The sequence below is a fragment of the Oryx dammah genome, unplaced genomic scaffold, assembly GCF_014754425.2.
Source record: "Oryx dammah isolate SB20612 unplaced genomic scaffold, SCBI_Odam_1.1 HiC_scaffold_7, whole genome shotgun sequence".
In the NCBI taxonomy this organism is placed as follows: Eukaryota; Metazoa; Chordata; class Mammalia; order Artiodactyla; family Bovidae; genus Oryx; species Oryx dammah.
In genome coordinates this window covers 38,750,670-38,775,790 of record NW_024070191.1, presented here as the reverse complement: position 1 = coordinate 38,775,790, position 25,121 = coordinate 38,750,670, and the positions used below count along the sequence as shown (strand labels likewise).

The following is a 25,121-nucleotide window of genomic DNA, read 5'->3' as shown; positions in this document are numbered from 1 at the left end:
AACTTTTTTTATGACTTCATATAGCTAGAAGCTTAATTCTCTGCAGCTTATAAACACATTAACCTTTGTAGAGCTAAAAGAAATCCTGAGATAATTTAATTTTAAAAACTTTCATTTTGTTTGATAAACATTACTCTTTCAAATGTATTTTAATGGAGACTTAACCTACATCCAGTTCTTCAACAAAAGCTGCTAAATCTTCTTTCCAAAGATCTGAAGGAGATTTCCTTTTAAGATCACTGACCTCTCGCCCCTATAATAAAAAAGTAGTGTGATTTAAACATTCAATTATAAATGTATAATTTTAAAATGGATAAAGGATATATAAAACTATTTTTGGAAAAGAAAAATAAATAATATGGAAAACACTGAAATAATTTCAAATTATTTAACCCACAGAAGTTCATACTTTTGCATCTCTCTGTTTAATCAGCTCTTCAACCTTTTCTTTAGTTAGAGACCATAGAGACATATTTAAAATATAATTAAAATCAGGGCCTGACGGAGTTCCTGAATCAGAGGAACTATCATCATGCTGGTTTTGTGATTCTTCCTCTTCTGCTGCCTGCAAAAAATAATAAACTTTATATTAAAGTCCTGTATAATATGAAATCAATGTTGAATTTTATTGAATACTAAGTTTAAAATTCTACACATGCTACACTCTTAAAGCTATATCTTCATGGTGGTGGGTTTATTTTAGATTATCTACAAGATTATCTATGAAAATATATTTCCTATAAAAAGTTTAAATTTTCCAAAATGCAAAATAATGTCATCAAAAGGAATAGTATATTCAGCCTCTATTCAGGAATCTGGTGAAAAATTAACTGCTTGAGAAGACACCACATCTTAAATGTAAGAGAGTAGAAGTAATATTCTATCATGCGTTTTGTCAGATCTTTGTATTGGAGAGTGAATGAACAACTTGAAACCTAAAAAAATATGTTTTACAGTTATAATAAATATGCTAAGATAGTCAGTCACTAAGGGTGAATTCTTTTCTCAAGCAAGAACACTCAAGTAAGGACTAAGAAAAATTCACTTAAGAGTTGAAAAGCTGGTAGGTTAGAGTAAGAATTGGGCTATTCAAAAATTGTATTCATAAGGTCTTTTTTTCACAGAAATAGTTACAATTAAAACAATCTTCTTACACTAATACTAAATTTCAAAATCCAATGAATTTATTATAAGTGACATCATCTTTAAAATTTTTTAAATAACAACAGCTGTTAAAAAAAATTGAATCTCAATTGTTAAAGGCACTCAGATCATTAAAAATGACTGAGTTAACCATGATACTCCATAAAACAAAAAGTTCACTTCTGGTAATCAAAAAAGAAAAGAAAAAAAGCCTTACAATTTAAAAAAAGTTTTTCAATTTTAAATTTTCAGTAAAATAATGTATATATACAAAAATTAAAGTTTAAGTTTATTTTAGAAGAGATAAAACTAAAAATTACAAAGAAAGGTGCTTCATTGCATTCAAAGTATAAACTCAATTAAGTAACATTATCCAAGTAAGGAATGCTGTTGTTCAGTTGATAGATTATATAAGCACCTAGAAAATTTAGGACAAATTAATACAGTCTACAGCTTTTAAAATTTCTTCATGAAATAGTGTGCTGCTATGGAATTTCTTACACTACTATTAAAATACTATTCGGGTGTCAGGTGTCATAAATCCTATTTAGACCACACTTTAGAAGTCTATTTGCTCTAGGTTTTAATAACACACCAAGTATTGTTAATGAGTGCTCCATAAATGTGTGTATCTATCACTGTTAACATGAAGATGACTAAGGATACTTTGAGGGGAAAAAAGAAAAAATAACACCGATTTTCAAGTTCCGGTGACAGTTCTACCATGCTTCTGAGCTTCTAATTATCTGCTTTATAATTCTCTCTCCTCCAACTCTACATAACAAGACACTCTTGTAAGCTCCTTCTGTTTCTGAAACCCCCAAAGTGAACAACACATGGTCAACATGCTGAGAGATTTTTGAGGGTAACAATGAAAGTACTGAAACGAAGCATGAGCTTTTACCCGTGAGGTCTATTTTCACCAGAAGGGCATTCTCAAACCCTAAACACTTTTATTTTTAAAAACTAAACATTAAATTCATTAGCTTACTAGCAAAATTTTTTAAGATATAATTTAAACCAACAGTGATACAGAAGGGCAAGTAGTGTATAAACCATAACCTGGGGTTTAAGAATGCAGTAAAACACACTGAAAGGAAAGCAGGTGCTTAAGGCATCTTAATTTTGAATACTCTCCCACTTTGTCCTATCCACTTCCCTCAATGAATAAACCTATTATCTCAATATGTAAATTGATACATAATTCATTTTAGTTTTACTCATTCTAGTATATGTCATTCTAATGACAGTTCAAAAGTGAAAAAAACTTAGATGTAAATGAAAGGCAGTATTTATATGTAGTTTGAAATATATGAAAAACATTATGGTTGAGAACTCAAATGCTGGGAAGTTTAATGTTTCAGTGCAAGTTATATCACATAATCATAACTATTTTTTAAAATGCAAACATTATCAGTATTATATATGTGTACAATATTCAATTAAGTATCTGAAAACTAATCATTTCCAAGTTTCTTCTTTTTTGTACATTTGTGTTCTCAATCACAATGTGGTATCACCTCTTTAAATTATCCACAACAGCAAGAAGCTAATTTTTGAGAGAACTCTCAAAGTTTCAATATTCCACTCACTGAATTAGTGTTAGTACTCTATGATCTAAAATGGACAATTAACAAAACATCAGACTTTTAATCTGAAGTCCCAGGGTTTAAATTTCCAGCTAAAGATCTAAAGCCAAGGTCAGAGCACACCATGGGGCTCAATAAATACTGGTAAGTATGAACCATTCCATCTCTCATATCCCCAGAGTACAGCAAAACCAGATCGAGGGAGTGGGGACTCCACACTATGACTGCAGACTGCCCGGGGGGATTCATTTACGCATGACCAGAGCAGTTCCCAGAGTGACCTGCACCACACACCACCACCACCACCGTCCGTTAACAGCAGCTCACAAAGAAGGCCAAGGAGACTAGCTACCTCCTCAGACCTGGAGTCACAGTCCAGGCCAAGGCAGAGCCACACTGGCCATGTGCTTTGCGGCGGGTGTGCACTGCAAATTCCTGTACCATATCCGTTTCGTGGATAAACAGAAGACTTCAGTCTCCAAACACACCACTCAGCACCGTTAGCAGTACTAAATTCAAAATTCGGGGATTGGGTTTTTGGTTCGCTTTGGAAGTTTCTTTTAAAAGCTTCTCTGAATGTCTCATTCTGCAAATGATTACCTTTTCTTGTGCTTCTTTCCAGGCTTTCACTGGGTCAGATTCATAACCTCTCTGGACTAACATTTGAATCAAATCTTTCTTTGACCTATTCTCTATGTGAGGGAAAAATAAAGTTAGGATCAAGAAAAGAGATTCAATTTGTATTTGTTTATATTCTACTGATAAAAATGTCTTCTATTAATAAAGTTTTTTTTTTCCATTTTAACTAATGTTCAAATTTTTAAAGGTTGCATCTTACCTATAGTGATTTTCCCTTGTATCTTCTCTAAAATGAAACGGGCTTGATTGTTAAGCTTAGTAGATTCTGCTCCCAACATTCCTACAAGCCACTCCTTTCGTAAACCATAATAGCTTAATCGTAAATCAAAGAATTCTTTCAAAATATCTTGCACAGTTTCATACTTCTTCAGACATCCCATATGATCAAAGAGTACCTATGCAAAACACAAAATTTTCAAAGATTATATAAATCTGTGTTGGTATTTTTAGCTTGAATTATGTCCTACAGTATTTAAAATAACCATAATACACTTACATGAATACACACCATTCCTAAAAGCCAGAACCAAAATTATTCAGCACATTTCTGTGAATATTCCTTTGGTAACTTTGAGAAATTGATAAAATTCTCAGCACTATGAAAATATGTTAAGTTGGAATAAATTTTTAAGATAGGACCTTAAAATAAGGTTCTTATTTAAAACTATATAAACTATGGCTATAAAACCACCTAATATTTTTTTCAAACTAAAAAGAAATGAATTCTCTCTGTAAGTCTTTAAATGTTAAATTTAAAGTTCTCTCTTTCCCATATATTCAGCGGGTGTGCATTTGCCTCACTTTTGATTTTTTGAAATGTGCTATAATTCACTCAAACTTCAATTTAGGGAGACTTCTTACTTCTCTATCCTTTGTATCTTTTTTTCTATCAATGATGGCACTTTTTCTCAGTCACTGTGCTATTGCTGGATTTTTCTTTTTTAAGTTTAAAAGCTAATTTGGAATGGAACGAGAATAATCATACATACTCACTTTTATTTTCCTCCTCAATTATTTATATGCTTAATAAAGCAGATTATAGTTACAAGAAGATGAGTACTTCACAATTAAAATGCTAATAGAGACAGACAATAAGGCACACAGAAATCCTGCAATAATCACTCCCAGAACTTCAAGTCAGTGTGTGTGAAAGTATGTGTGCCCTGTGTGTTCAAGCCCACACGCAAAATGCAGAGCTGGGATTAAGAGCAGAGGATAATGTTAGAGGAAAAGGAAAGTACCTCTGGATTCCTTAGCAAACATCCACGGGGAGAAGCATTCAGACTCATTACATTCACTGGTGTCATGAAGCCAGCTGCAAAAACCCCACTTACATAATAAAAGGTTAAATTCATAGTAAATCTAGTTCACGTACCATGGAATTACAAGTAAGAGTAGTTTGAAGTTTAAAAACTTTGTGCAATCCAGCAGCTTCTGCTTGTGCTAGCTTCTCTTCAGTCATTTTCACCACAAATTTCACAGTTGTATCAGTATGATATTCTTTATAATCAGAAATTAATGCTGGTGTTTTATCTGTTCCATTTAGCATAGGTTCTAAAACCTGTTCTTTGTATACCTACAAAAGATTAAAAAATAAGTAATTCTTTCATGACACACATTCATGTTCTTAAACTACAAGTCACACACTCTTTTAAAAATTCTCAATTCCAAAAAAAAAAAATTCTCAATTCCAGTCGGAAGAAAAAGGGGAAACCTCCAGCTCCACCATCTCCGGCCCAGCCACTGCAGTCAACACCATGCAGGGATCTTAACGGACAAAGAAGACAAGGGCACGGTTCTGACCTGCTCGAAGGGTGAAAAGAGGCCGAGAGTAGGAACAGGATGGCGTCAGCTAGAGCTGACAGCTTGACACCCACCTACACTGACTGACGTGAATTTACTGACCACACTTGCAAGGGTTCCAAACATTATTCCTTACTCATTTCATATTCTACTCATTTCAGTGTAAACAAGATAACAGTCTTTTTAAAAGTTAGCTTCAGTCATTCTACATTTAGATAAGTTAAAAAACAATTACAATTTGCATATTCACATGAATGTGTCAAAAATGCATGCAGGAATGTTTAAACACTCTATAGACTCAGGGCAAACAGAGAGGGAATCCCATTCAAACCAGAACACACTGTCTAATGCAACCGCCTTCCTCACAGGCAGCTTGCATCTTGTACCAACCTGTGTCCAAGTTCTGACGGGGAGCTCAGTAATCTCCACCGTGTTTCTATCCACCACAAATATTTCACCACTGACTGCATACTGGTTTTGACCAAGTTCTTGGATCGTTCCTTTAAAGTTTTTGTAGTTTGGAAGCTGAAGAGACAAATAAAAATCCCTTAAGAGCCCAACTCCTCACAGAGTGCCAGCGTCACCTCTGAACGCCCCCAGTCAGGAAGGAGCTCTTGCCAGCTCAGGTTCACACGACTGAACCCAAATTCCTCTCGTCCACAGCAGGCCCTCTCCACACAATCACTTGGGCTTAAATTCACAGCTTCTGTTCTCCAAGGCCCAGCATTCCCTAACCTCAAAACCTTAGCATCATCTCTCCTAGTCTTCCAAGAATATTACCTTTTTTTCCTCCCTAGTCTATTACCTAAATCCTTCTTTCTCCTGTAGATTAAAAAATTCTCTAAATTCAGATTCCTCAGATGTTATGTTAGCTCTGCAGTCCAGAGCCAATGATCTGCCTTCCAGGTCACTACTTATACGTCTCGAATATTTTGAATATTCTCACTTTCCTCTACCCAGCATGCCCTCACATCCTATATACCTGTATGAATCTCACTGAGCCCCTCAGCCAAACGACAAGCCACCCCCCGCTTCTCTAATTCCTATTTGTTATTATCACTAAGCAGTTAGGTACACAGCACAGGACATTTCTTCTGGCACACTGAGCAACTATTACTATCTTCTGTCACTGTAAACTACAAGCCCACATGTCTTGCCTTGACAAAAGATTAACTTTTTGAAGACAGGGATAATATTTTATCTCACCACTTAGCACATCATATATAGAAGATCCTATATATGTGTATATATACATACACACATATATATATGTAAGAAACATTAATAATGTATCTGAAATAATTAAAATAAAATGCTATAATCATTATAAGCAATTTGATACTCCTGTTAGTAATTTGATACTCCTGTTTATTTAGGGGAGAAACAGATTTTAAATCACAATCTAATTTTTTTAAATACAAAAATGAAATAAAATTTGGAGTGAAATACATAAAAATATTAAGTTTCTATATACATGGAGTATGTTTTCCTCTTTGTTTATGAATCTAGACGATTTTAAACCATGTAGAAGAGAGTAAACCATGTCGAGAGGTTTCCCTTAGAGGGAGTTGGGGCTGAACAATCAATGATGTAAGGAAAGGGGAAAAGTAAATATGGAGACATATTAAAATACCTGCAGTGTGTTTTTAAGTATCCTCATGACTCTATAACATGATTCAGTTGTTGAAGAACAATAAAAAGTTGCATATAACTTTATCATATAAGCCTTATTCTTTATATAATTTAGACATTTGAAAGTCTGAAAAAAGCCTGAAATACTTTTACATTAAAATTTTAATAAACAGTTTCCCCCCATAAGCCTTATCTGCAGGCTTTTTGCAAACTATCTTTTACTGTAAGCACACATCAAGTTCTATACTAACAAGGTCCTTACTGTCTAAAATACGTTCTAATATGAAAATGGTTCCATTACTTTTCTAAAATTACTGACTCTGTAGTTCACACAATATCATTTGTTAAATACAAATAAAACCAATATAAGCAGTAAATTCTGCATCATTACCATGGGATGAGGATCCAGGCCATCAAGCATTCGCCTGACATTGTTCACAATCTCTCTGGCATCGTAGTTGGGCAGCTTACAAGCCCATCCTGTGCCAATGCCCTCGGCACCGTTTATTAAAACCATGGGGATTATGGGAATATACCACTCGGGCTCCACACGCTGATTATCATCATAAAGGAATTTAAGCAGGTTGTCATCCACAGCAGGAAAAAGCAGTCTTGCTAAAGTGCTAATAAAAGGAAAAAGAGAAACGTGCAGCAATGTCACAGTTTGAGAAAAAACACTTTATACGTAATTACTTTACACGTCAGAAATCTTTTAAAAGAATGCATTTAAAAATTTTGGTTACAAGTCCTTAATTTAAACAACAATAAAATTTACTTGACTTTATTACCAAATGTATTTCTCTCAGGCACAAAGCCAGAATAAAACAGCCCTGTTTTACTTATATTACTTACTGACTAACCTGCCTAAATTCTTATTGATATATAACCTGGTAAGGATTTCCTCTTATTCTGACTAAACCACAAAACCCACTTTCAGCCTAAATAGTTAGATCAGAAAAATCTTTACATTCATTAGGACTGGCTTCTACCAATAATTCATAAAAATCGAGATCAACAAACTTCGTTCCGCATGTTATGGAATACTTTGGAACACTGACCCTGAACATGACACTCCAGCTTCTTTCTCCATAGTTAAGTTAGTTAAGGTGCTCAGTCGTGTCTGATTCTTTGCAGCCTCATAGACTGCAGCCTATCAGGCTACTCCGTCCGTCCATGGCATTTTCTAGGCAAGAATACTCAAGTGCGTTGCCATTTCCTTCTCCAGGGAGATCTTCCCAACCCAGGGAATGAACCCAGGTCTCCCACATTATAGGCAGATGCTTTTACCATCTGAGCCACCAGGGAATATGGCTCTCTCTCCATAGCTACACTTCTATTACACATTTTGTTAGTTCCAATAACCTTCAAATAGTATTTATGCCATTATATCTGCAAATTATTACCTCAACATTGTGAAAATATAACGAGGGCTTGCAGCATCTTTGCCCCCGTGAAGTCGAGTTCCAAACTGACCGATAGGCTGAAGCAAGTTGATGTTGTTGCTCCCCACAAAGTTCTGAGCCAAGTTCACAATAGTCATCATCAATGCTTGCTGCAGGACAGACACAGAGTACATTCACAAAGTTCCTCCATCAACCTCATTTTTATTAAAACACAAATCCTCAATTCTTTAACATTTCCAAAGACCTCATAAAAGGAAAAACACTTGATTATGCTGAATTATCCTAGTATCATTCTTCATGCCAGTAAGTATAGCTCTCAATTAATTCCAGCCTCCATGCTTACTTACTTCTCCATGGTGATAAGCAGACATCTCGGCAACAGATCCAGCCAACTGTGCGACTTTTACTTCACGCTTATCATTCCTCTTGAAACAGGTAAATAAAACTTTTCGTTGACCTGGTTTAAAACCTGATTTTAAAAAGAAAAACCCTCTTTTAAAAATATTACTCAAGATTGAGTTGCAATGTTTCTTTTAGTGACAATAATGTTCTATATATTCAAGAGAAAAAAGCAAAGATACAGTCTGCTTATTAAAAATCACTAAAATTACTGAGACTCTAACAAAATGAGTACCTACTAACATATTTTATATCATCTTAAGGTATTCTAGAAGTGAAGAACCAATTGAAAGACCCCTTCTAGTCTTAAAAAACTGCTGGATGGCACCAAATTCCTTTCACAGGAGCTTTCACAACACTCATATTCCCAAAATGCCAGTTGTGATGAAACTATCAGCGAGTCATCAAATAGCCTAAAAACTATTATTAGAATACCCTAAATCTGGGATGCTCTTATAAAGTAGAGATATGTTCTGTTAATTAAGAATGCAGGCTTTAGAATCTCACTAATCTGGATACTCTTCTCAACTTAGCCATGACTTTCTACAACTTACTAAACCGTTACGTCTCAGTGTCTTTTCAGCGTAACGTAAATAATTACCCTCTTAATAGGGTGACCATAAGATTACAAGAGATCAAACCACTCTGCTTCCTGATCATTTTTCCTGCTGTAGACCAAGGAGCACAGTAATAAACTTTTCAGTATGTACCAGCTATCATCATTACCATGGGCCCAGAGCATAGCAGAAGCAAAAGGATAATAAAATATGCCCACTTTTCTTGAGAATTTTATAATCTAATTGAGGGGGCAAAATTAACATAAGTAAAATAAGAGGCACACAACTACTGGCATAGAAGCTGACAGCACCTGAGACCAACTTCGACTGCAACTTCTAACCAAGACTTCAGAGACTGGATGTGACTGAAAGCTAGAACTAGATAGATTATAGAACCATCTGTTTTAGCTGAAAAACCAGGGGATGTAAAGATAAACTAATTTTTTAAAAGTTATAAAATCAAAACACTCTAAATAAAAGACTAAAATCTGCTCCAACTACTCGGTAGCAGTCTAATTTTTTTGTCATGTTACATAAGCTAAAGCATTAAATTCTGGGAACTGAGATCTATGGCCATACCACCCTGAATGAGATTTATCTTGTCTGATCTTGAAAACTAAGTAGGGTTGGGCCTGGTTAGTACTTGGATGAGAGGCTCTAGGTACTGAGGAGTAAAGGTGCTTTTAAAACTTGGTCTGATAAATACTCTAGAACTTATCAAAATCACATTTTACTTTTTATTTTAAAAAGTCTCTAATAACTTGGAGCTAAAACTTTAAAAACTTGCAAGCTATTAATAATTTATTTAGAAACTCAAAAAGGGCTTAAGATTCAAATTAAAGAATATAAAATATTTCAAAACTTCTAAAACATCTCAAAAGCAACTTTAGAGTTTTAAAAATTATTATAAGGATGGGTTAAAACACATGAAATTAAAATACACTCAATAACATTCAAAAATGAAAAAGCTTCTTAAACAAAAGCTACTTACCATCAACAAGAGATGGTATAGATCTTTCATTGTCTGAGTTTGAGAAAAGAATCAATTCCTTGTTGATGAAATCATTATAAGTCAAATGCTTGGTTGCTGTACCATATAAGAATTGCTAAGGGAAAAGTCACATAGCAATTATGTCATTATTACTACATGGATTTTTAGCCTTTCTCTTTCTTCCCCCAGATCACAGCTCTTTATGACTAACCTCTGGTAAGCCATGTAACCTACGCTGTCTCCGATCTTCCATAAAGTTCGTTAACCATTCTTTTCTGTCATCGATCTTCTTCTTACTGAATGCCTGAAAAATTCCAGATAATTTAATACATTAAAAAAATTAATTTCACTGTAGAATTAAAATTTATAAAAGCAAATTACTAATTATTAATTTCTGGAAAATTATAGAGTCTTTTCCAATACACTTCTATCAAAAATACATTTGAATAGAGGTCTCTGAATTAAAGAACTATGAAAGCAGAGCATAATCTGAGGTGATGGGGAATGACACTAAGATTAACTAGGTTGGGCTCAGAATTAAAGAGACATACCACAGCAAGCCAAGACTGGGAGGGGAAGGATGGCAGAGAGAGGAAAAGGACATTGGGAGAGATTTCTTTTTTAGTTTCTAACTGGCGTTTAGTTGCTTCGCAGTGCTTTGTCGGCTTCTGCTGTACAGCATGAGTCAGCCCTGAGCATAAGGCACGCCCTCCCTCTGGGGCCTCCCCCCGCCATCCCAGCCCTCTGGCCATCACAGAGCATTGAACTGGGCCCCCGTGCGCTACAGCAGTGAGCTACCTTACGTGTGGCGGTATATGCATGTCAACGCGACTCTCAATTCATTCCCCACCCCTCTGTCTAGAGAGATTTCTTAATTAACTTTGTTACCAAGGTAATGGCAGCATCATCTTCAGGACCAGCATATCTAAATAAGATACGGTGCCTTTCCATATCAGCAAAATATTCCTTGGCTTCCTTAGCTGTACTGGTACCCAACCCTGCACAATTTTTAAAATGAAAGTAAAAATAAGCCAGACAGAAAGAAAAAGACAAATACTGTATGATCTCACTTATATGTGGAATCTAAAAAAACAAAAAGTCAAACTCATAGTAACACAGAGTAGAATAGTGGTTACCAGGGGGCTGAGGGAAGAGGGAAATAGATGTCAGTCAAAAGTACAAACTTTCAGTTATGAAATGAATAAATTCTGGAGAATCTAACTATAGCATAATGCCTATAGTTAATAATACCATACTGCATATATGAAAATTACTTAGAATAGACATTAAATGTTCTCTCAAAAAAAAACAAGCTATAGAAATGATTAACAAAATCCAGAATGTGGGAAATGATATAGAACAAACTATCCAACTTTTTAAACAAATAAATTACATGGAAAACAGAAAAACAATATAATAAGATTTAATAGACCTATCAACCAAATTCAGTGTGTGGGCTCTGTTTGGATCCTGATTCAAAAAAAAAAAATATATATATAAATGAACATTTTTAATATAGTCAGGAGAATTTTAACAGATTGAATATTTAAGGTTATTAAAGAAAGGTATGATAATGGTATGATGGGCAACAAAAAATTCTTTTAGAAATACATACTAAAGTACTATAGAAATTAATTATATTATTAATGCCTGGAAGTTATTAGGTTGGTACAAAAGTAATTGAGGTTTTAGACCATGAATTTTAAATCATTATAATTAGGCTCAAACACATCTTTATTAATCAAAATAGGAACCAGTACAATCAACACAGTTTTGCCAACAAGAAATGCATGTTTATTCTTGTAGCATAAAAATTGGTGCTTCAGGAATCAACAAGCTCTTAGGAAGCATTTGCTGCCTCCTGCTTGTTGTGGAAGCAGTTTCCCTGCAAAAAGTTGCTGAGATGCTTGAAGAAGTGGTAGTTAATTAGTGAGAAGTCAGGTGAATATGGTGGGTGAGGTGAAACTTCATAGCTCAATTTGTTCAACTTTTGAAGTGCTGGTTGCATGACAGTGGTTGAGCACTGTCGTGGAGAGCTGGGCCTGTTCTGCTGACCAATACCAGCTGCTGGCATCGCAGTTTTTGATGCATCTTATCGATTTGCTGAGCATACTTCTCAGATGTAATGGTTTTGCCAGGATTCAGAAAGCTGTAATGAGTCAGATGGACAGTAGACCACCAAACAGTGACCATGTTTTTTTTTGGTGCAAGTCTAGCTTTGAGAAGTGCTTTGAAACTTCTCAGACCAACCACTGAGCTGATCGTCGCTGGTTGTCATATAAAATCCACTTTTCATCACACGTCACAGTCTGATCAAGAAATGGTTAGTTCTTATTGCATAGCACAAGAGAAGACAACTTCAAAATGATGATTTTTAAAATTTTTGTTCAGCTCATGGGCACCCACTTATCGAGCTTTGTTCACCTTTCCAATTTGCTTCTAATGCCAAATGACCGTAGAATGGTCATTGTTGAGTTCTTCAGCAACTTCTTATGTAGTTGTAAGAAAATCAGCTTAAGAGATGACTCTCAACTGGTCACTGTCACCTTCTGATGGCCAGCCACTGTGCTCATCGTCATGGCTCTCGTTTCCTTTGCAAAACTTCTTGAACCACAGCTGCACTGTATGTTTGTTAGTAGTTCCTGGGCCAAATGTGTTGTTGATGTTACAAGCTGTTGCCACTGCTTTACAACCCATTTGAACTTGAATAAGAAAACTGCTCAAATTTGCTTTTTGTCTAACATCATTTCCACAGTCCAAAATAAATATATAATAAATAACAAGTAACAAGTCATTAACAAAAAGAACATATAGCCAAGAAATGCACAGTAAAATGATGTATAATATAACCACATTTATTTAAGAATATATTCCAATATCAAATGACAAAGTTCAACAAAGGAAAACTGCAATTACTTTTGCACCAACCTAATATTTCAAACTAATGGGAAGGCGATGAGAAGAGTTCAGATGAAACAAGGTTGTTCATGAAATGATGACACTTAAGTACATGGGAAGCCCATTAACCTATTCTACTTACATAAAATTTTCCATAATAACTCTTTAAAAATCAGCAATAGCTGTTTTTGAAAGCTAAAAGAAATAAACTTTCAAAATATTTTATAATGCTCTCTTAACAGGAAATTTATGTCAATAGTTAAGTTCATAAAATTTAAGTGTTTTAGAATACAGACCTTTGTAGTATTTTATTTTCCAGGCTTTCTGGTTTTCTATATGTTTTTTCCACTCATCAAATTCAGGAATACTGTAGAAGGAAAGTTCCTGCTTATTTTTGCTAGCCTTAAATGAATAATAAAAAAAATTAGTTTTTCTGCTACCATTTAAGACCATAGTATAAAAGTATATTAATGTAAATAAGTACCTTTACAATAGGGGTAATGAACTCTTCAAGAAAACCATGCTTCAAAAGTGATGGCCAATTGTGATGGATGAAATTAATAAGCAGGCCTTTTATGTGAGAACCATCTTGATCCTAAATAAGTATCAGTAAAGAGTGTCATGATAATTTTATTAAATATAATTACTTATATAATCAAATGTTTAAATATATGAATGCAGCAATGAGGCAAAATTCCATTCACATTTTAGAACTGCATTGTACAAAACAGATTCTTTGGATGATTAAAGAATTTCTTTCTTAAAATTCAAATAAAGAATATAGCTATGTGATAAACTGAATCTTTCTGTCACTATAAAACATACTACCGTTATCTTTTTTATAGTTTTCCTAGATTTCACTAGAAGACAGAAATACAAGAAACACAGTTATAATGCCACTTCACTGAAAGGAGAAATCTACGGAATACAAGTATTCACAAGTCTTCTCTTAACACAAAAACGGATAAATTTTCTGCTTAAAACTACACAGCAGCTTCTCAGTTGAAGATTTTCCTACAAATGCTTTCAGTTAGAGTACATGAGACACAAGCAGGTGGATGGATATGAAACTATTCAATTTTATGTGTATGCTCAGTAACTCAGTCATATCCAACTCTGCGACCCCATGAACTGTAGCCCACCAGGCTCCTCTGCCATGGGTATTCTCCAGGCAAGAATGCTGGAATGGAAAACTGGAAGATCTCCCAGAGGATCTTCCCAACCCAGGGATTGAACTCAGGTCTCCCACACTGCAGGTGGATTCTTCAACATCAGAGCCACCAGGGAAGCATATGAAACTCTTCAGTTTTCTAGTTCTTGCCTAATTATTGCCATTTTACTATTCAAATCCTCCTAGTTTTTTGTGAATCCCCAATTATGCTATCATAAACAAATATTAGCCATCTTCCTAAGTTGCACCACTTCCTTCCTGTTTACAGGCAAGCTTCAACGTCATAATACTGCAGTGTTGTTCTACTCTTTCCAGATTTACTGAATTTAAAAACAGTTTAAAATAACCAAAAAGGTGGCTACCATAAATTAGATAATGTAAAATGTACTTCACACAAACCCTGCCATTAAATAATATTTTTCCCCTTGAAGTATAATCAGTTTCAATTTACTATCTTGGAACAAATCTCATGAAACAAATATCTGAAGGAGATTCTGAAAAAGAGATGTTTTATTATGTGGCAACTTTTAACCAACCTGATCAGTCATAATCATAATCTTTCCATAGCGCAAGGTTTTCAGAGATTCTGCATCATCATAACTTTTCTTATATTGTAGACCAACTATTTTAATAATATTGTTTATTTCTGCATTTTCCATGATCTGTGCAAAAATAAAAGAATTGCAAGTATTTTAAAGTGTCAAAATATACAAAAGATGAGTCAGAATTGACACATAAAAACACAATTTTAGTTAAAGTAATAAATTGTCATATACACATGTGGGTACATATACACACCTGTTTGTGAGAAGCTTCCCGCACGTTAAGAATCTTTCCCCTGAGGGGAAAGACGCCATATCTGTCCCTCCCAATCACACCTAATCCAGACACGGCCAGGGACTTCGCAGAGTCTCCTTCTGTCAGGATCAGTGTGCACTCCAGGGAATGTTTGCCACCTAAGAGAAATGAGTAATGATACATACTCCAAATTTCCTAATTTTACCAATGAAAAACATGAAACCAAAAAATTAACAATCACAATGATAGTAAAACATTGTAAAGAGTCATCTTATATTATGCTCAGTATAATGCAAAAATGAGGTATATTTTATTGAAGTTTTATCCCCCCAAAATTGTAATATGTGTTATATGTGACAATTTTCATGAAATTATCCTCTGAAAATAAAATCCTATATATGTGGAAAATTAAAACCATCTATAACTGAATAAAAACTTAAATCAAAATCTAAAAACCAAACAAAAACTGAATCTTACCAGCATCATTAGCATCATCCAATTTGGGAATACCTTTGATTTTACTGTACTTTACTGATGAACACTTCTTGTTCAGCTGTGTCTGAGCCTTAAATTTCACCCAGTTCAGGATACTTTCTACAATGCCACAGTTAGAGGCCTAAAAATCAAAGAAGCAAGCAAGAAGTTCACACACTCAGCTCAAATTAATGTAACACTTGGAACCTGGGCAGTTGTAATGCAAAATGATAATGACATACGCCGGCAAACTATTCTAATTACAGTAAATTAATTCAGGCGGCTAATCACCATAACCTATTATATGGAAATGTAAACACATGAGAAAAAGGCAACTTTACCACATGTGAAAAAAATTTTATTAGAATAAACTCCATAAGAAATATACACAGCTTTTGTTATAAGTTAGTTTTGTTAAAATGAACACAGTAAAGGCTGATCCACCTATGAATTTACTACCTGGGCAATTATAGACACTGACATTTCTGATATCCTTCAACACAAAAACATGAATCTGGAATTCACTATGACAAAAAAATATTAACATGAAGGGAATATCAGGATAAACTTAAGAACTTATGAACAGTCCTTATTTTTTAAAGAGCCTGGTAATAAGGATTCTAACATTATACACGTGTGTCATTCTGCAGTGAGTTAACAGGTGATACGATGTCAAACTCTACTCCCTGAAAAAGTAAAGCATCTCCAAGTTTGAGTTATTTATTTTTCATCAACCTGGGTAGTTTGATTATAGGTGTATGAAATAAGTTTCCTGGAACATTTCAAATATAAAAAGAAGTGAACTATGTTATCAAATCTAAACCTCCTTTGCCAAAAATGAAAAAGTATAAAAATTGAAATCAAATTACTTTATAAAAAGAACAACTGTGAAGAGGGCAGAAATTTGGGAAATGATTAGCATCGGGTTAGCGGTATTCAGAATTCATTTACAATCAGACCCAAAAGTACTATTCTATAGGCCTTTAGCTAAACCTAAAAATCAACTTTTGTTTTCGTTTGTGAGACCCTACCTTTGAAATTCCAATACCAAAATTTGATAAAAATGTTATTTCTATTACAATATTACACAATATTCCTCAAAAAAAACTATAAATTTTCAAAGAGGAGAGGCTGTAATTTATTCATCTCTACATTCCCAGGGCAAACATAAAGGCACTTAATATATGTTTGGTGGCACTGGTAAACAGGAGAAATGAGGCAAAGCTTATACAGAAAAGACTATAAAAAATTACTAGCAGCTACAAGTTCAGTTCAGTCGCTCAGTCATGTCCAACTCTTTGCGACCCCATGAATCGCAGTGCGCCCAGTCTTCCTGTCCATCACCAACTCCCGGAGTTCACTCAGACTCACGTCCATCGACTCGGTAATGCCATCCAGCCATCTCATCCCCTTCTCCTCCTGCCCCCAATCCCTCCCAGCATCAGGGTCTTTTCCAATGAGTCAACTCTTCGCATGAGGTGGCCAAAGTACTGGAGCTTCAGCTTTAGCATCATTCCTTCCAGAGAAATCCCAGGGCTGATCTCCTTCAGAATGGACTGGTTGGATCTCCTTGCCGTCCAAGGGACTCTCAAGAGTCTTCTCCAACACCACGGTTCAAAAGCATCAATTCTTCGGCGCTTAGCTTTCTTCACAGTCCAACTCTCACATCCATACATGACCACTGGAAAAACCATAGCCTTGACTAGACGGACCTTTGTCGGCAAAGCAATGTCTCTGCTTTTCAATATGCTATCTAGGTTGGTCATAACTTTCCTTCCAAGGAGTACGCGTCTTTTAATTTCATGGCTGCAGTCACCATCTGCAGTGACTTTGGAGCTCAAAAAAATAAAGTCTGACACTGTTTCCACTGTTTCCCCATCTATTTCCCATGAAGTGATGGGACCAGATGCCATGATCTTCATTTTCTGAATGTTGAGCTTTAAGCCAACTTTTTCACTCTCCTCTTTCACTTTCATCAAGAGGCTTTTTAGTTTCTCTTCACTTTCTGCCATAAGGGTGGTGTCATCTGCATATCTGAGGTTACTGATATTTCTCCTGGCAATCTTGATTCCAGCTTGTGCTTCTTCCAGCCCAGCATTTCTCATGATGTACTCTGCATATAAGTTAAATAAGCAGGGTGACAATATACAGCCTTGACATACTCCTTTTCTTATCTGGAACCAGTCTGTTGTTACATGTCCAGTTCTAACTGTTGCTTCCTGACCTACATATAGGTTTCTTAAGAGGCAGGTCAGGTGGTCTGGTATTCCCATCTCTTTCAGAATTTTCCACAGTTTATTGTGATCCACACCATCAAAGGCTTTAGCATAGTCAATAAAGCAGAAATAGATGTTTTTCTGGAACTCTCTTGCTTTTTCCATGATCCAGTGGATGTTGGCAATTTGATCTCTGGTTCCTCTGCCTTTTGTAAAACCAGCTTGAACATCTGGAAGTTTATAGTTCACATACTGCTGAAGCTTGGCTTGGAGAATTTTGAGCATTACTTTACTAGTGTGTGAAATGCATGCAATTGTGTGGTAGTTTGAGCATTCTTTGGCATTGTCTTTCTTTGGGATTGGAATGAAAACTGACCTTTTCCAGTCCTGTGGCCACTGCTGAGTTTTCCAAATTTGCTGGCATATTGAGCGCAGCACTTTCACAGCATCATCTTTCAGGATCTGAAATAGTTCAACTGGAAATCCATCACCTCCACTAGCTCTGTTCGTAGCGATGCTTCCTAAGGCCCACTTGACTTCACATTCTAGGATATCTGGCTCTAGGTGAGTGATCATACCATCGTGACTGTCCGGGTCATAAAGATCTTTTTTGTACAGTTCTTCTGTGAATTTCTGCCACCTCTTCTTAATACCTTCTGCTTCTGTTAGGTCCATACCATTTCTGTCCTTTATCAAGCCCATCTTTGCATGACATGTTCCCTTGGTATCTCTAATTTTCTTGAAGAGATCGCTAGTCTTTCCCATTCTGTTCTCTTCCTCTATTTCTTTGCATTGATCACTAAGGAAGACTTTATCTCTTCTTGCTATTCTTTGGAACTCTGCATTCAGATGCTTATATCTTTCCTTTTCTCCTTTGCTTTTTGCTTCTCTTCTTTTCACAGCTATTTGTAAGGCCTCCTCAGACAGCCATTTTGCCTTTTTGCATTTCTTTTCCATGGGGATGGTCTTGATCCCTGTCTCCTGTACAATGTCACGAACCCCTGTCCATAGTTCATCAGGCACTCTATCAGATCTAGTCCCTTAAATCTATTTCTCACTTCCACTGTATAATCATAAGGGATTTGATTTAGGTCATACCTGAATGGTCTAGTGGTTTCCCCTACTTTCTTCAGTTTAAGTCTGAATTTGGCAATAAGGAGTTCATGATCTGAGCCAGTCAGCTCCTGGTCTTGCTTTTGTTGACTGTATAGAGCAGCCACAAGGCTCAGTTATAAATCTAAGATTTATTATTTATATTTTCATCTTGTTTCAGAAAGGTTAAGGCAGGCTAAATAAATATGTGCTAAGTAAAATGGAAAAAAAATGTAGAATATGGTAAATTTTATGTTAGACATAGGTTACCATAATTTTTTAAGTTACATCTACAAAACCAGTAGATGAATTTGAAAGGAATGGAAAAGATGAGGACAGGAGTCCTGTAAGGACTGGTACATTTTTTAGAGGCAAAACTGGCTTTTTAAAGACCAATGCAAACTAAAAACATAAGTAGTTACAGGATTCCCTACTTTAAAGCTTGGCAAAATAATCAACTGTTTTATGAAACAGTGTCTATCTAACCTTTGAAGTTTTCAGAATCAAGCATTTTGGTTTTTAGGATAAGTATGCCTGTATCTGCAGTTAAAATAACAAACTAATCAGAATAATTAGAATAAATAAATCAAGAAAACTACTTAATGAACTCTAAATTAAACAAAAAACACTGAAAAGTAATATATGTTTTACTCACTGCTTTAAAAAATTTTTCTGATAGTTGGCATTTGGATCCAAAACTTTTGGGCTGCAAAGTCATGTTTTCCTTAGTTTGAGAATCAAAAGTTGGATTTTCAATAAGGCAGTTAATAAAAACCCATATATGATTTTTTACCTGTTGAAAACATATTCAAAGAAAGGTCAATATCAGAATTGATATTACTTAACAATTCAACAGAATATATAAAACATCGCTTACTTGAAATGGTTTCACTGACACACCAGCTTTGTTCTTTTTCTTAACCACTTCAATCAGTTTACCAACAACTTGGTCTACTACATAATCCACATGCCGTCCACCCTAAAGAGGAAAAAAAAAAACCATGAATACAAAATCTTCTATAATTAAGGCAGGAAAACAGTAACATTCACATTTTTCTAGAGTGAGCATTTAATCTTCAACACAACTTTTTTAAGTTAGTATGACTATATTACTCACCCTATATATCAGAGGTAACATGATAAGTCTCAGAAGGAAAGAGTTGGGATTTAAAATATAGTCCTTTTGGCCATAGAGCTAATTAGCAACTCTATATAACTCCCCACCAAGTGAAAACAACGAAAAAGAGACACGGAGGTGAGAATGAACACTAGCCTGGTGGTAGCAATGACACTCACAAGACTGCCACTTAGGGACCATGCTAGCCATCAACAGTTGTCTTCCCTTTCATATTATGGGCAAATCCAACTGTGTTTTTAACTGGCAACATGTCCAGTTACAAAGATTTACCAATCTAGACTCCCTTGCAGGTAAAGGGACCCTTGACCCAGTTTTAGCCAGAGAAGCTAGCAGAGGTCCACTGAATCAGGTTTCCAGGAACAATACTGAATTCCTGATAAAAGCAGAGAGATCTAATTCACATAGGCATTTGTCCAACTTCATTCTCTCCTTAGGACTTAGAAAGGTGCAGCAGACATATTAAAGGCATGAAAATGAAAGCCACATGCTAAGAGAGGCAGAAAGGAAAGAAAGCCAGGAAGAGAACAGGACCCTGTGGACACTGTCAAGTCACAGGACCAGACTAAGACTGCATGCCATCAGTCCCCAGAAGAGGAAAAGGAAAACCTTCACATGTCTACAAACCACTGCATACTAGATTTCTATTACACATAATAAAATGCAATCAAATCTGATACAGGATTTCTGTTGACTAGAAAAAGTGATGCTAGATGATAAAAAATAAGTTCAAACTTGAACAAGAGTGACAAAGTGATAGCTCATGGCTTTATTCTAAAATACACACTTATACTGCCCAATATTTCATTATGGTCAATGGATAAATGCATATAGATGAGAAGAATTTCATTTGATTTGGAAATTTAAAAGCCTACAAAAAAGGTTCAAACTCCTTAGAACCACAGATAAGGTATTTCACGATGTGATCTCAAAACAGACTCATCTATTATTTGTTCTTTTACAGTCAAAACTCAGAACACAGAACAAGGAATTTATCATTCTAAATTCCATAAAATACAAATGTATTCAACTATAAGTTCTAATCATGTAAATTTATTTCTCAATGGACGCTTAAATAAATTGTAAGACAGATATTTCATAGAAAATATACTTTTATTTTCATAAGTCAATTTTGATTTCACAAAAGCAGGGTGGAGGGCTATTCTTTGTTGTTTTATCTTGTTTTTAATGAAGACTATTCTACAACTGACTTGGAAACAAAGAATTAGTGTACTTACTTTTGTTGTTGCAATGCTATTTACAAAGCTGATTTGCTGGAATCCTTTTTCACTCAATGTGAGACAAACATCCCATCTTTCATTTGCAAGTTCATGAATAACTTTTAGGGCCACTCCAGTTTCATCCAATTTGTCTTTCACATAAAGATCTACGTAACTGCGAAATCCATTTACCTAAAATTTGGAAAACAAAAACAATGAACAATTCCTCTTGCACTGGCAGCTGAACTAGGTGAACACCAGCCAGTTTAGACATGTAGAAGGGAAGGCTCAAAGAAGTTTTCTTCTCCTTTATAAGAAAACAGTTGGTTAAACAACAAATTTTCTATGCATCTTCAAAAATTTGAGATCACAGGACAGCTGAGCATCCAAAGTCTGAAGAGAGACAGGTGTTTGTAGGGAGACACAGAACCTAAATCGTTTGCTTATCTGGGCAGAAGCTGCTTGGTGTGCTATAAGCCCATAGGAACCTGTAACCAGAGCTTCTGATAGACAAGTGTGGACTAGCGTGAGTGTGTGAAGCACCTGAGCTTCTGATAGACAAGTGTGGACTAGCGTGAGTGTGTGAAGCACCTGAAGTCTGTGGTCAGAATGGGTTCCTAGTCTTTTGCAGGTCTTTCCTCATAGAGTAGATCAGAAAGAATTTAGAAAAAGTGACCCTCATGGGGCCAGGTGGAGAACAGCAGCCACTAGGAATTCAACCCAGACCCTTCACCCTTATCAAAAAAAAAAAAAAAAAGAATGGCTTACTTCACAGGGGGAAGGACACTGTTGGAAAGCAGTGGTGAAATACCACCAGAGCTGGGATAAAGTACTTCTGCCCAGCCCCACCCCTCCTATGCCCATCTCATTTACATCTTAAAAAGGCTTATCCTGCCGGGCACAGAAGGAGAGCACTGGTGTGACCTGATGCAAGCAGAGGAAAACAGAGGACAAAGGGAATGTCTCCACCTCAAGCGGAGGCATAGACACTCCTGAGAAGGCTAAACCCTGAGACACAGGCCCTGAGCAGTCCAAAGCCTGAGACTAATCAGACATGGGGGTCTCTCACAACCTATACCCAGGCTAGCTGGAAGACCAGCAGCTCCAAGGCAAGCCCCAAAGCATAGAGAAAGGACAAGATAGAATCTGAAGTATCTGGTGCCCACAGCAACAACAGACCTCAACACTAGTAACTGCGGCAACAACAGCCTGCAAACACGGCCCACTCCCTGTACAGATTAACATAAATCCTCATACTAAAGCCTATTCACACCATATTTACTGTGCTATGCAACATAGCTGGTGTTCAACAGAATCTCACAAGGTATGCCAAAAGGCAAGGGGAAAACAGTCTGAAAAGATAAATCAATCAGAACTTAGATATGTCACAGATGTTTTAACTATCAGATAGGGCTTTTGGCAACCTGATGCAAAGAGCCAAATCATTAGAAAAGACCCTGATGTGGGGAAAGACTAAAAGGGCAAGAGGAGAAGGAAGGGGACAGAGGACGAGATGGTTGGATGGCATCTGACTCAATGGACACAAGTCTGAGCAAAGTGCGGGAGAGAGTGAAGGGCAGGGAAGCCTGGCATGCTGCAGCTCACAGACTCACAGAGAGTCAGACACAACTTAGCAACTGAACAACAACAATGGCTAACAGGTTTAAGGCTCTTGTGGAAGTTGCATATTGTCTAATATGCAACTTCACCAGAGAGACAGAACCTTTAAGAATGAATCAAATGCAAATGCTAGAAATTAATAAAAGCAGAAGACACAAAGAATGCCTTTGGCAGGCTCAGAAGTAAACTTGACACAGTAGAGGAAAAAGTCAATGAACTTGAAAATATAGCAATAGAAATCAAACAAACTGAAACTCAAAGAGAAAATAGAGTAAATAAAGCAGAGTAAAACATCCAAGAGCATGGGTCCTACAAGTTATGCATAATTAGACTCCCAGAAGGAAAAGGAAGAACAGCATGTCAAGAAATAACAGCCAAAATTTTCCCAAAATTAGTGACACCAAACAACAGATCCAATAAGCTCAGGAGACGCCAAACAGAATTAAGTACCAAAACAAAACAAAACAAAACAAAAACAACAACAACAAAACCTATATGTACAACTGAGTATATCATACTCAAAAGACAAATAGAAAATCTTCAAGGCAGGTGGAGGAAAAAGAAACCTCTTATCAACAGAGGAAGGACAGGAGTTACAGCAGACGCCACGCAAGCAAGACGACAACAGAGTGACGTTTTTAAGTGCTAAAAAAAAAACACAACTGTTGACTGTGATTCTATACTCAATGAAACTCTGTATCCTTTCAAGTGAAGGAAAAATTCTCTCAGACAAACATAAACTGAGGGAAACTATTATCAGCAAAGGTATCCACAGGAAATAAATGTTAAAGAAAAATCTCCAGCCAGAAGGAATATGAAATAGATCAGAAACTTAGGCCTACAACAAGAAATTAAGAGCACTGGAAATGGAATAAAAGAAGGTAAACTCTATTTTTTTTATTGCTCTAAAGTATAACTGACTGCTTAAAGTAGTAGTGACATCATCAAGTCAGAAACTTGACACAGTTTAAAAAAAAAAAATCAATGAACTTGACTGTGGAAATATGTCTTCCATAACTTTTTCAAATATTTCTTCCTCCTCATTCTCTCTCTTCTTCTGTTGTTTAGAGAATATGCCAAAGCGAAATGTATGATGAAGAGGGCACAGGAACAGAGAGGAGGACCTGGGGATACACTGTCATAAAGTTTTTGCTCTACACACCAAGTGACAAATCAAGGTGGACTCAAAGTATTTACAAACGAGTATTATAAACCCTAAGACAATCACTAAAGAAGTTTTAAAAATAAGAATAATAAGTAAAGAGGATTCTTAGGGGGCACAGTGGTAAAAATTTGCCTGCCAATCAATGCAGGAGACATGGATTCAATCCCTGGGTTGGGAAGACCCCCTAGAGAAGGAAATGGCAAGCCACTCCAGTATTCTTGCCTGAAAAATCCCATGGACAGAGGAGCCTGGCAGGCTACAGTCCACGGGGCCTCAAAGAGTCAGATACGTGAGCAACCGAGAACATGCACACACACATGATAAGTAAATAGAGAAGACAAAATGAAATCATTTTTTTTTAATGCTGAATTAAAACCAAAGAAGGCAGGATACAAGGACATAAGTAACCAAGAACAAATACAATAAATCAACATATAACAAGATGGTAAGCTTTAATCCAAATGTATCAATAATTACTTTAAATGTCAATCATCTAAACACACTTGTTAAAAGAGACTAACAATTCAAGAAGCAAGATCTAACTATAGGCTGTCTACAAATTAACAAAGCACGAGTTATTTTGGAAGACACTTACGGGCAATTTCTTCCCATTGAACATGACCTTGACCCCCTTGCAGGAGCCAGCCAAATCATAAGCTCTTCTGGTCATGAGAGCTACGATATCCCTGTCAAGTTTCTCCATCTTAAATTTGGACAGATCTGGTTGGAATGTTATACATGTGTAATCTTCACCATCAAAATGTTTAATTTTGGCTTCAGAAGTCTTCATCATATTATTCATCCATGTCTTTAAAAGAAAAAATATTTAAATATTTCTGTTGTGCTTCTATATTAGATAATACATAAAGACTCAGCTAATGAAATACATTCATTTACCACAACTAGAACAATTTTCCAACTTTCACAACAAACCAATCCTTAAAACTATACTATAAATGAAGAAATTTTAGATAAAACTATTATAACAACGTCATGCTGAAAATAAGCAAAATCAACTGAACAGCTTTATATATTGTTAAATCTTTCAAAATCTACAAATGACCATACACAGAATTATAAAAAAATTAAAAGGTACAGTGCTTTTCTCACAAAATTATTTTAGCTTATGTAAAATTTTCAAAGGTCTACAAAAGTGAAGTATAAAAATTTGAAATA

General features: G+C 35.7%; 1 protein-coding gene across 1 annotated transcript in view; it reads right to left on the bottom strand.

The window, feature by feature from the left end:
• The window catches only part of TOP2B (DNA topoisomerase II beta), a 97,396-nt gene that overhangs the window by 14,992 nt on the left and 57,283 nt on the right, over positions 1–25,121 (bottom strand). The window contains exons 12-32 of the mRNA XM_040243019.1: positions 24,541–24,753; positions 21,179–21,352; positions 19,683–19,784; positions 19,461–19,598; positions 15,501–15,639; positions 15,024–15,181; positions 14,762–14,887; positions 13,539–13,649; positions 13,351–13,456; positions 11,045–11,154; positions 10,368–10,460; positions 10,157–10,271; positions 8,557–8,678; positions 8,210–8,358; positions 7,198–7,429; positions 5,565–5,699; positions 4,747–4,947; positions 3,571–3,766; positions 3,333–3,424; positions 410–565; positions 170–253 (exon numbers count right to left, since the gene is read on the bottom strand). Coding sequence (XP_040098953.1) covers positions 170–253; positions 410–565; positions 3,333–3,424; positions 3,571–3,766; positions 4,747–4,947; positions 5,565–5,699; positions 7,198–7,429; positions 8,210–8,358; positions 8,557–8,678; positions 10,157–10,271; positions 10,368–10,460; positions 11,045–11,154; positions 13,351–13,456; positions 13,539–13,649; positions 14,762–14,887; positions 15,024–15,181; positions 15,501–15,639; positions 19,461–19,598; positions 19,683–19,784; positions 21,179–21,352; positions 24,541–24,753 — 2,952 coding nt within the window. The remainder of the gene's footprint in view (positions 1–169; positions 254–409; positions 566–3,332; positions 3,425–3,570; positions 3,767–4,746; positions 4,948–5,564; positions 5,700–7,197; positions 7,430–8,209; positions 8,359–8,556; positions 8,679–10,156; positions 10,272–10,367; positions 10,461–11,044; positions 11,155–13,350; positions 13,457–13,538; positions 13,650–14,761; positions 14,888–15,023; positions 15,182–15,500; positions 15,640–19,460; positions 19,599–19,682; positions 19,785–21,178; positions 21,353–24,540; positions 24,754–25,121) is intronic.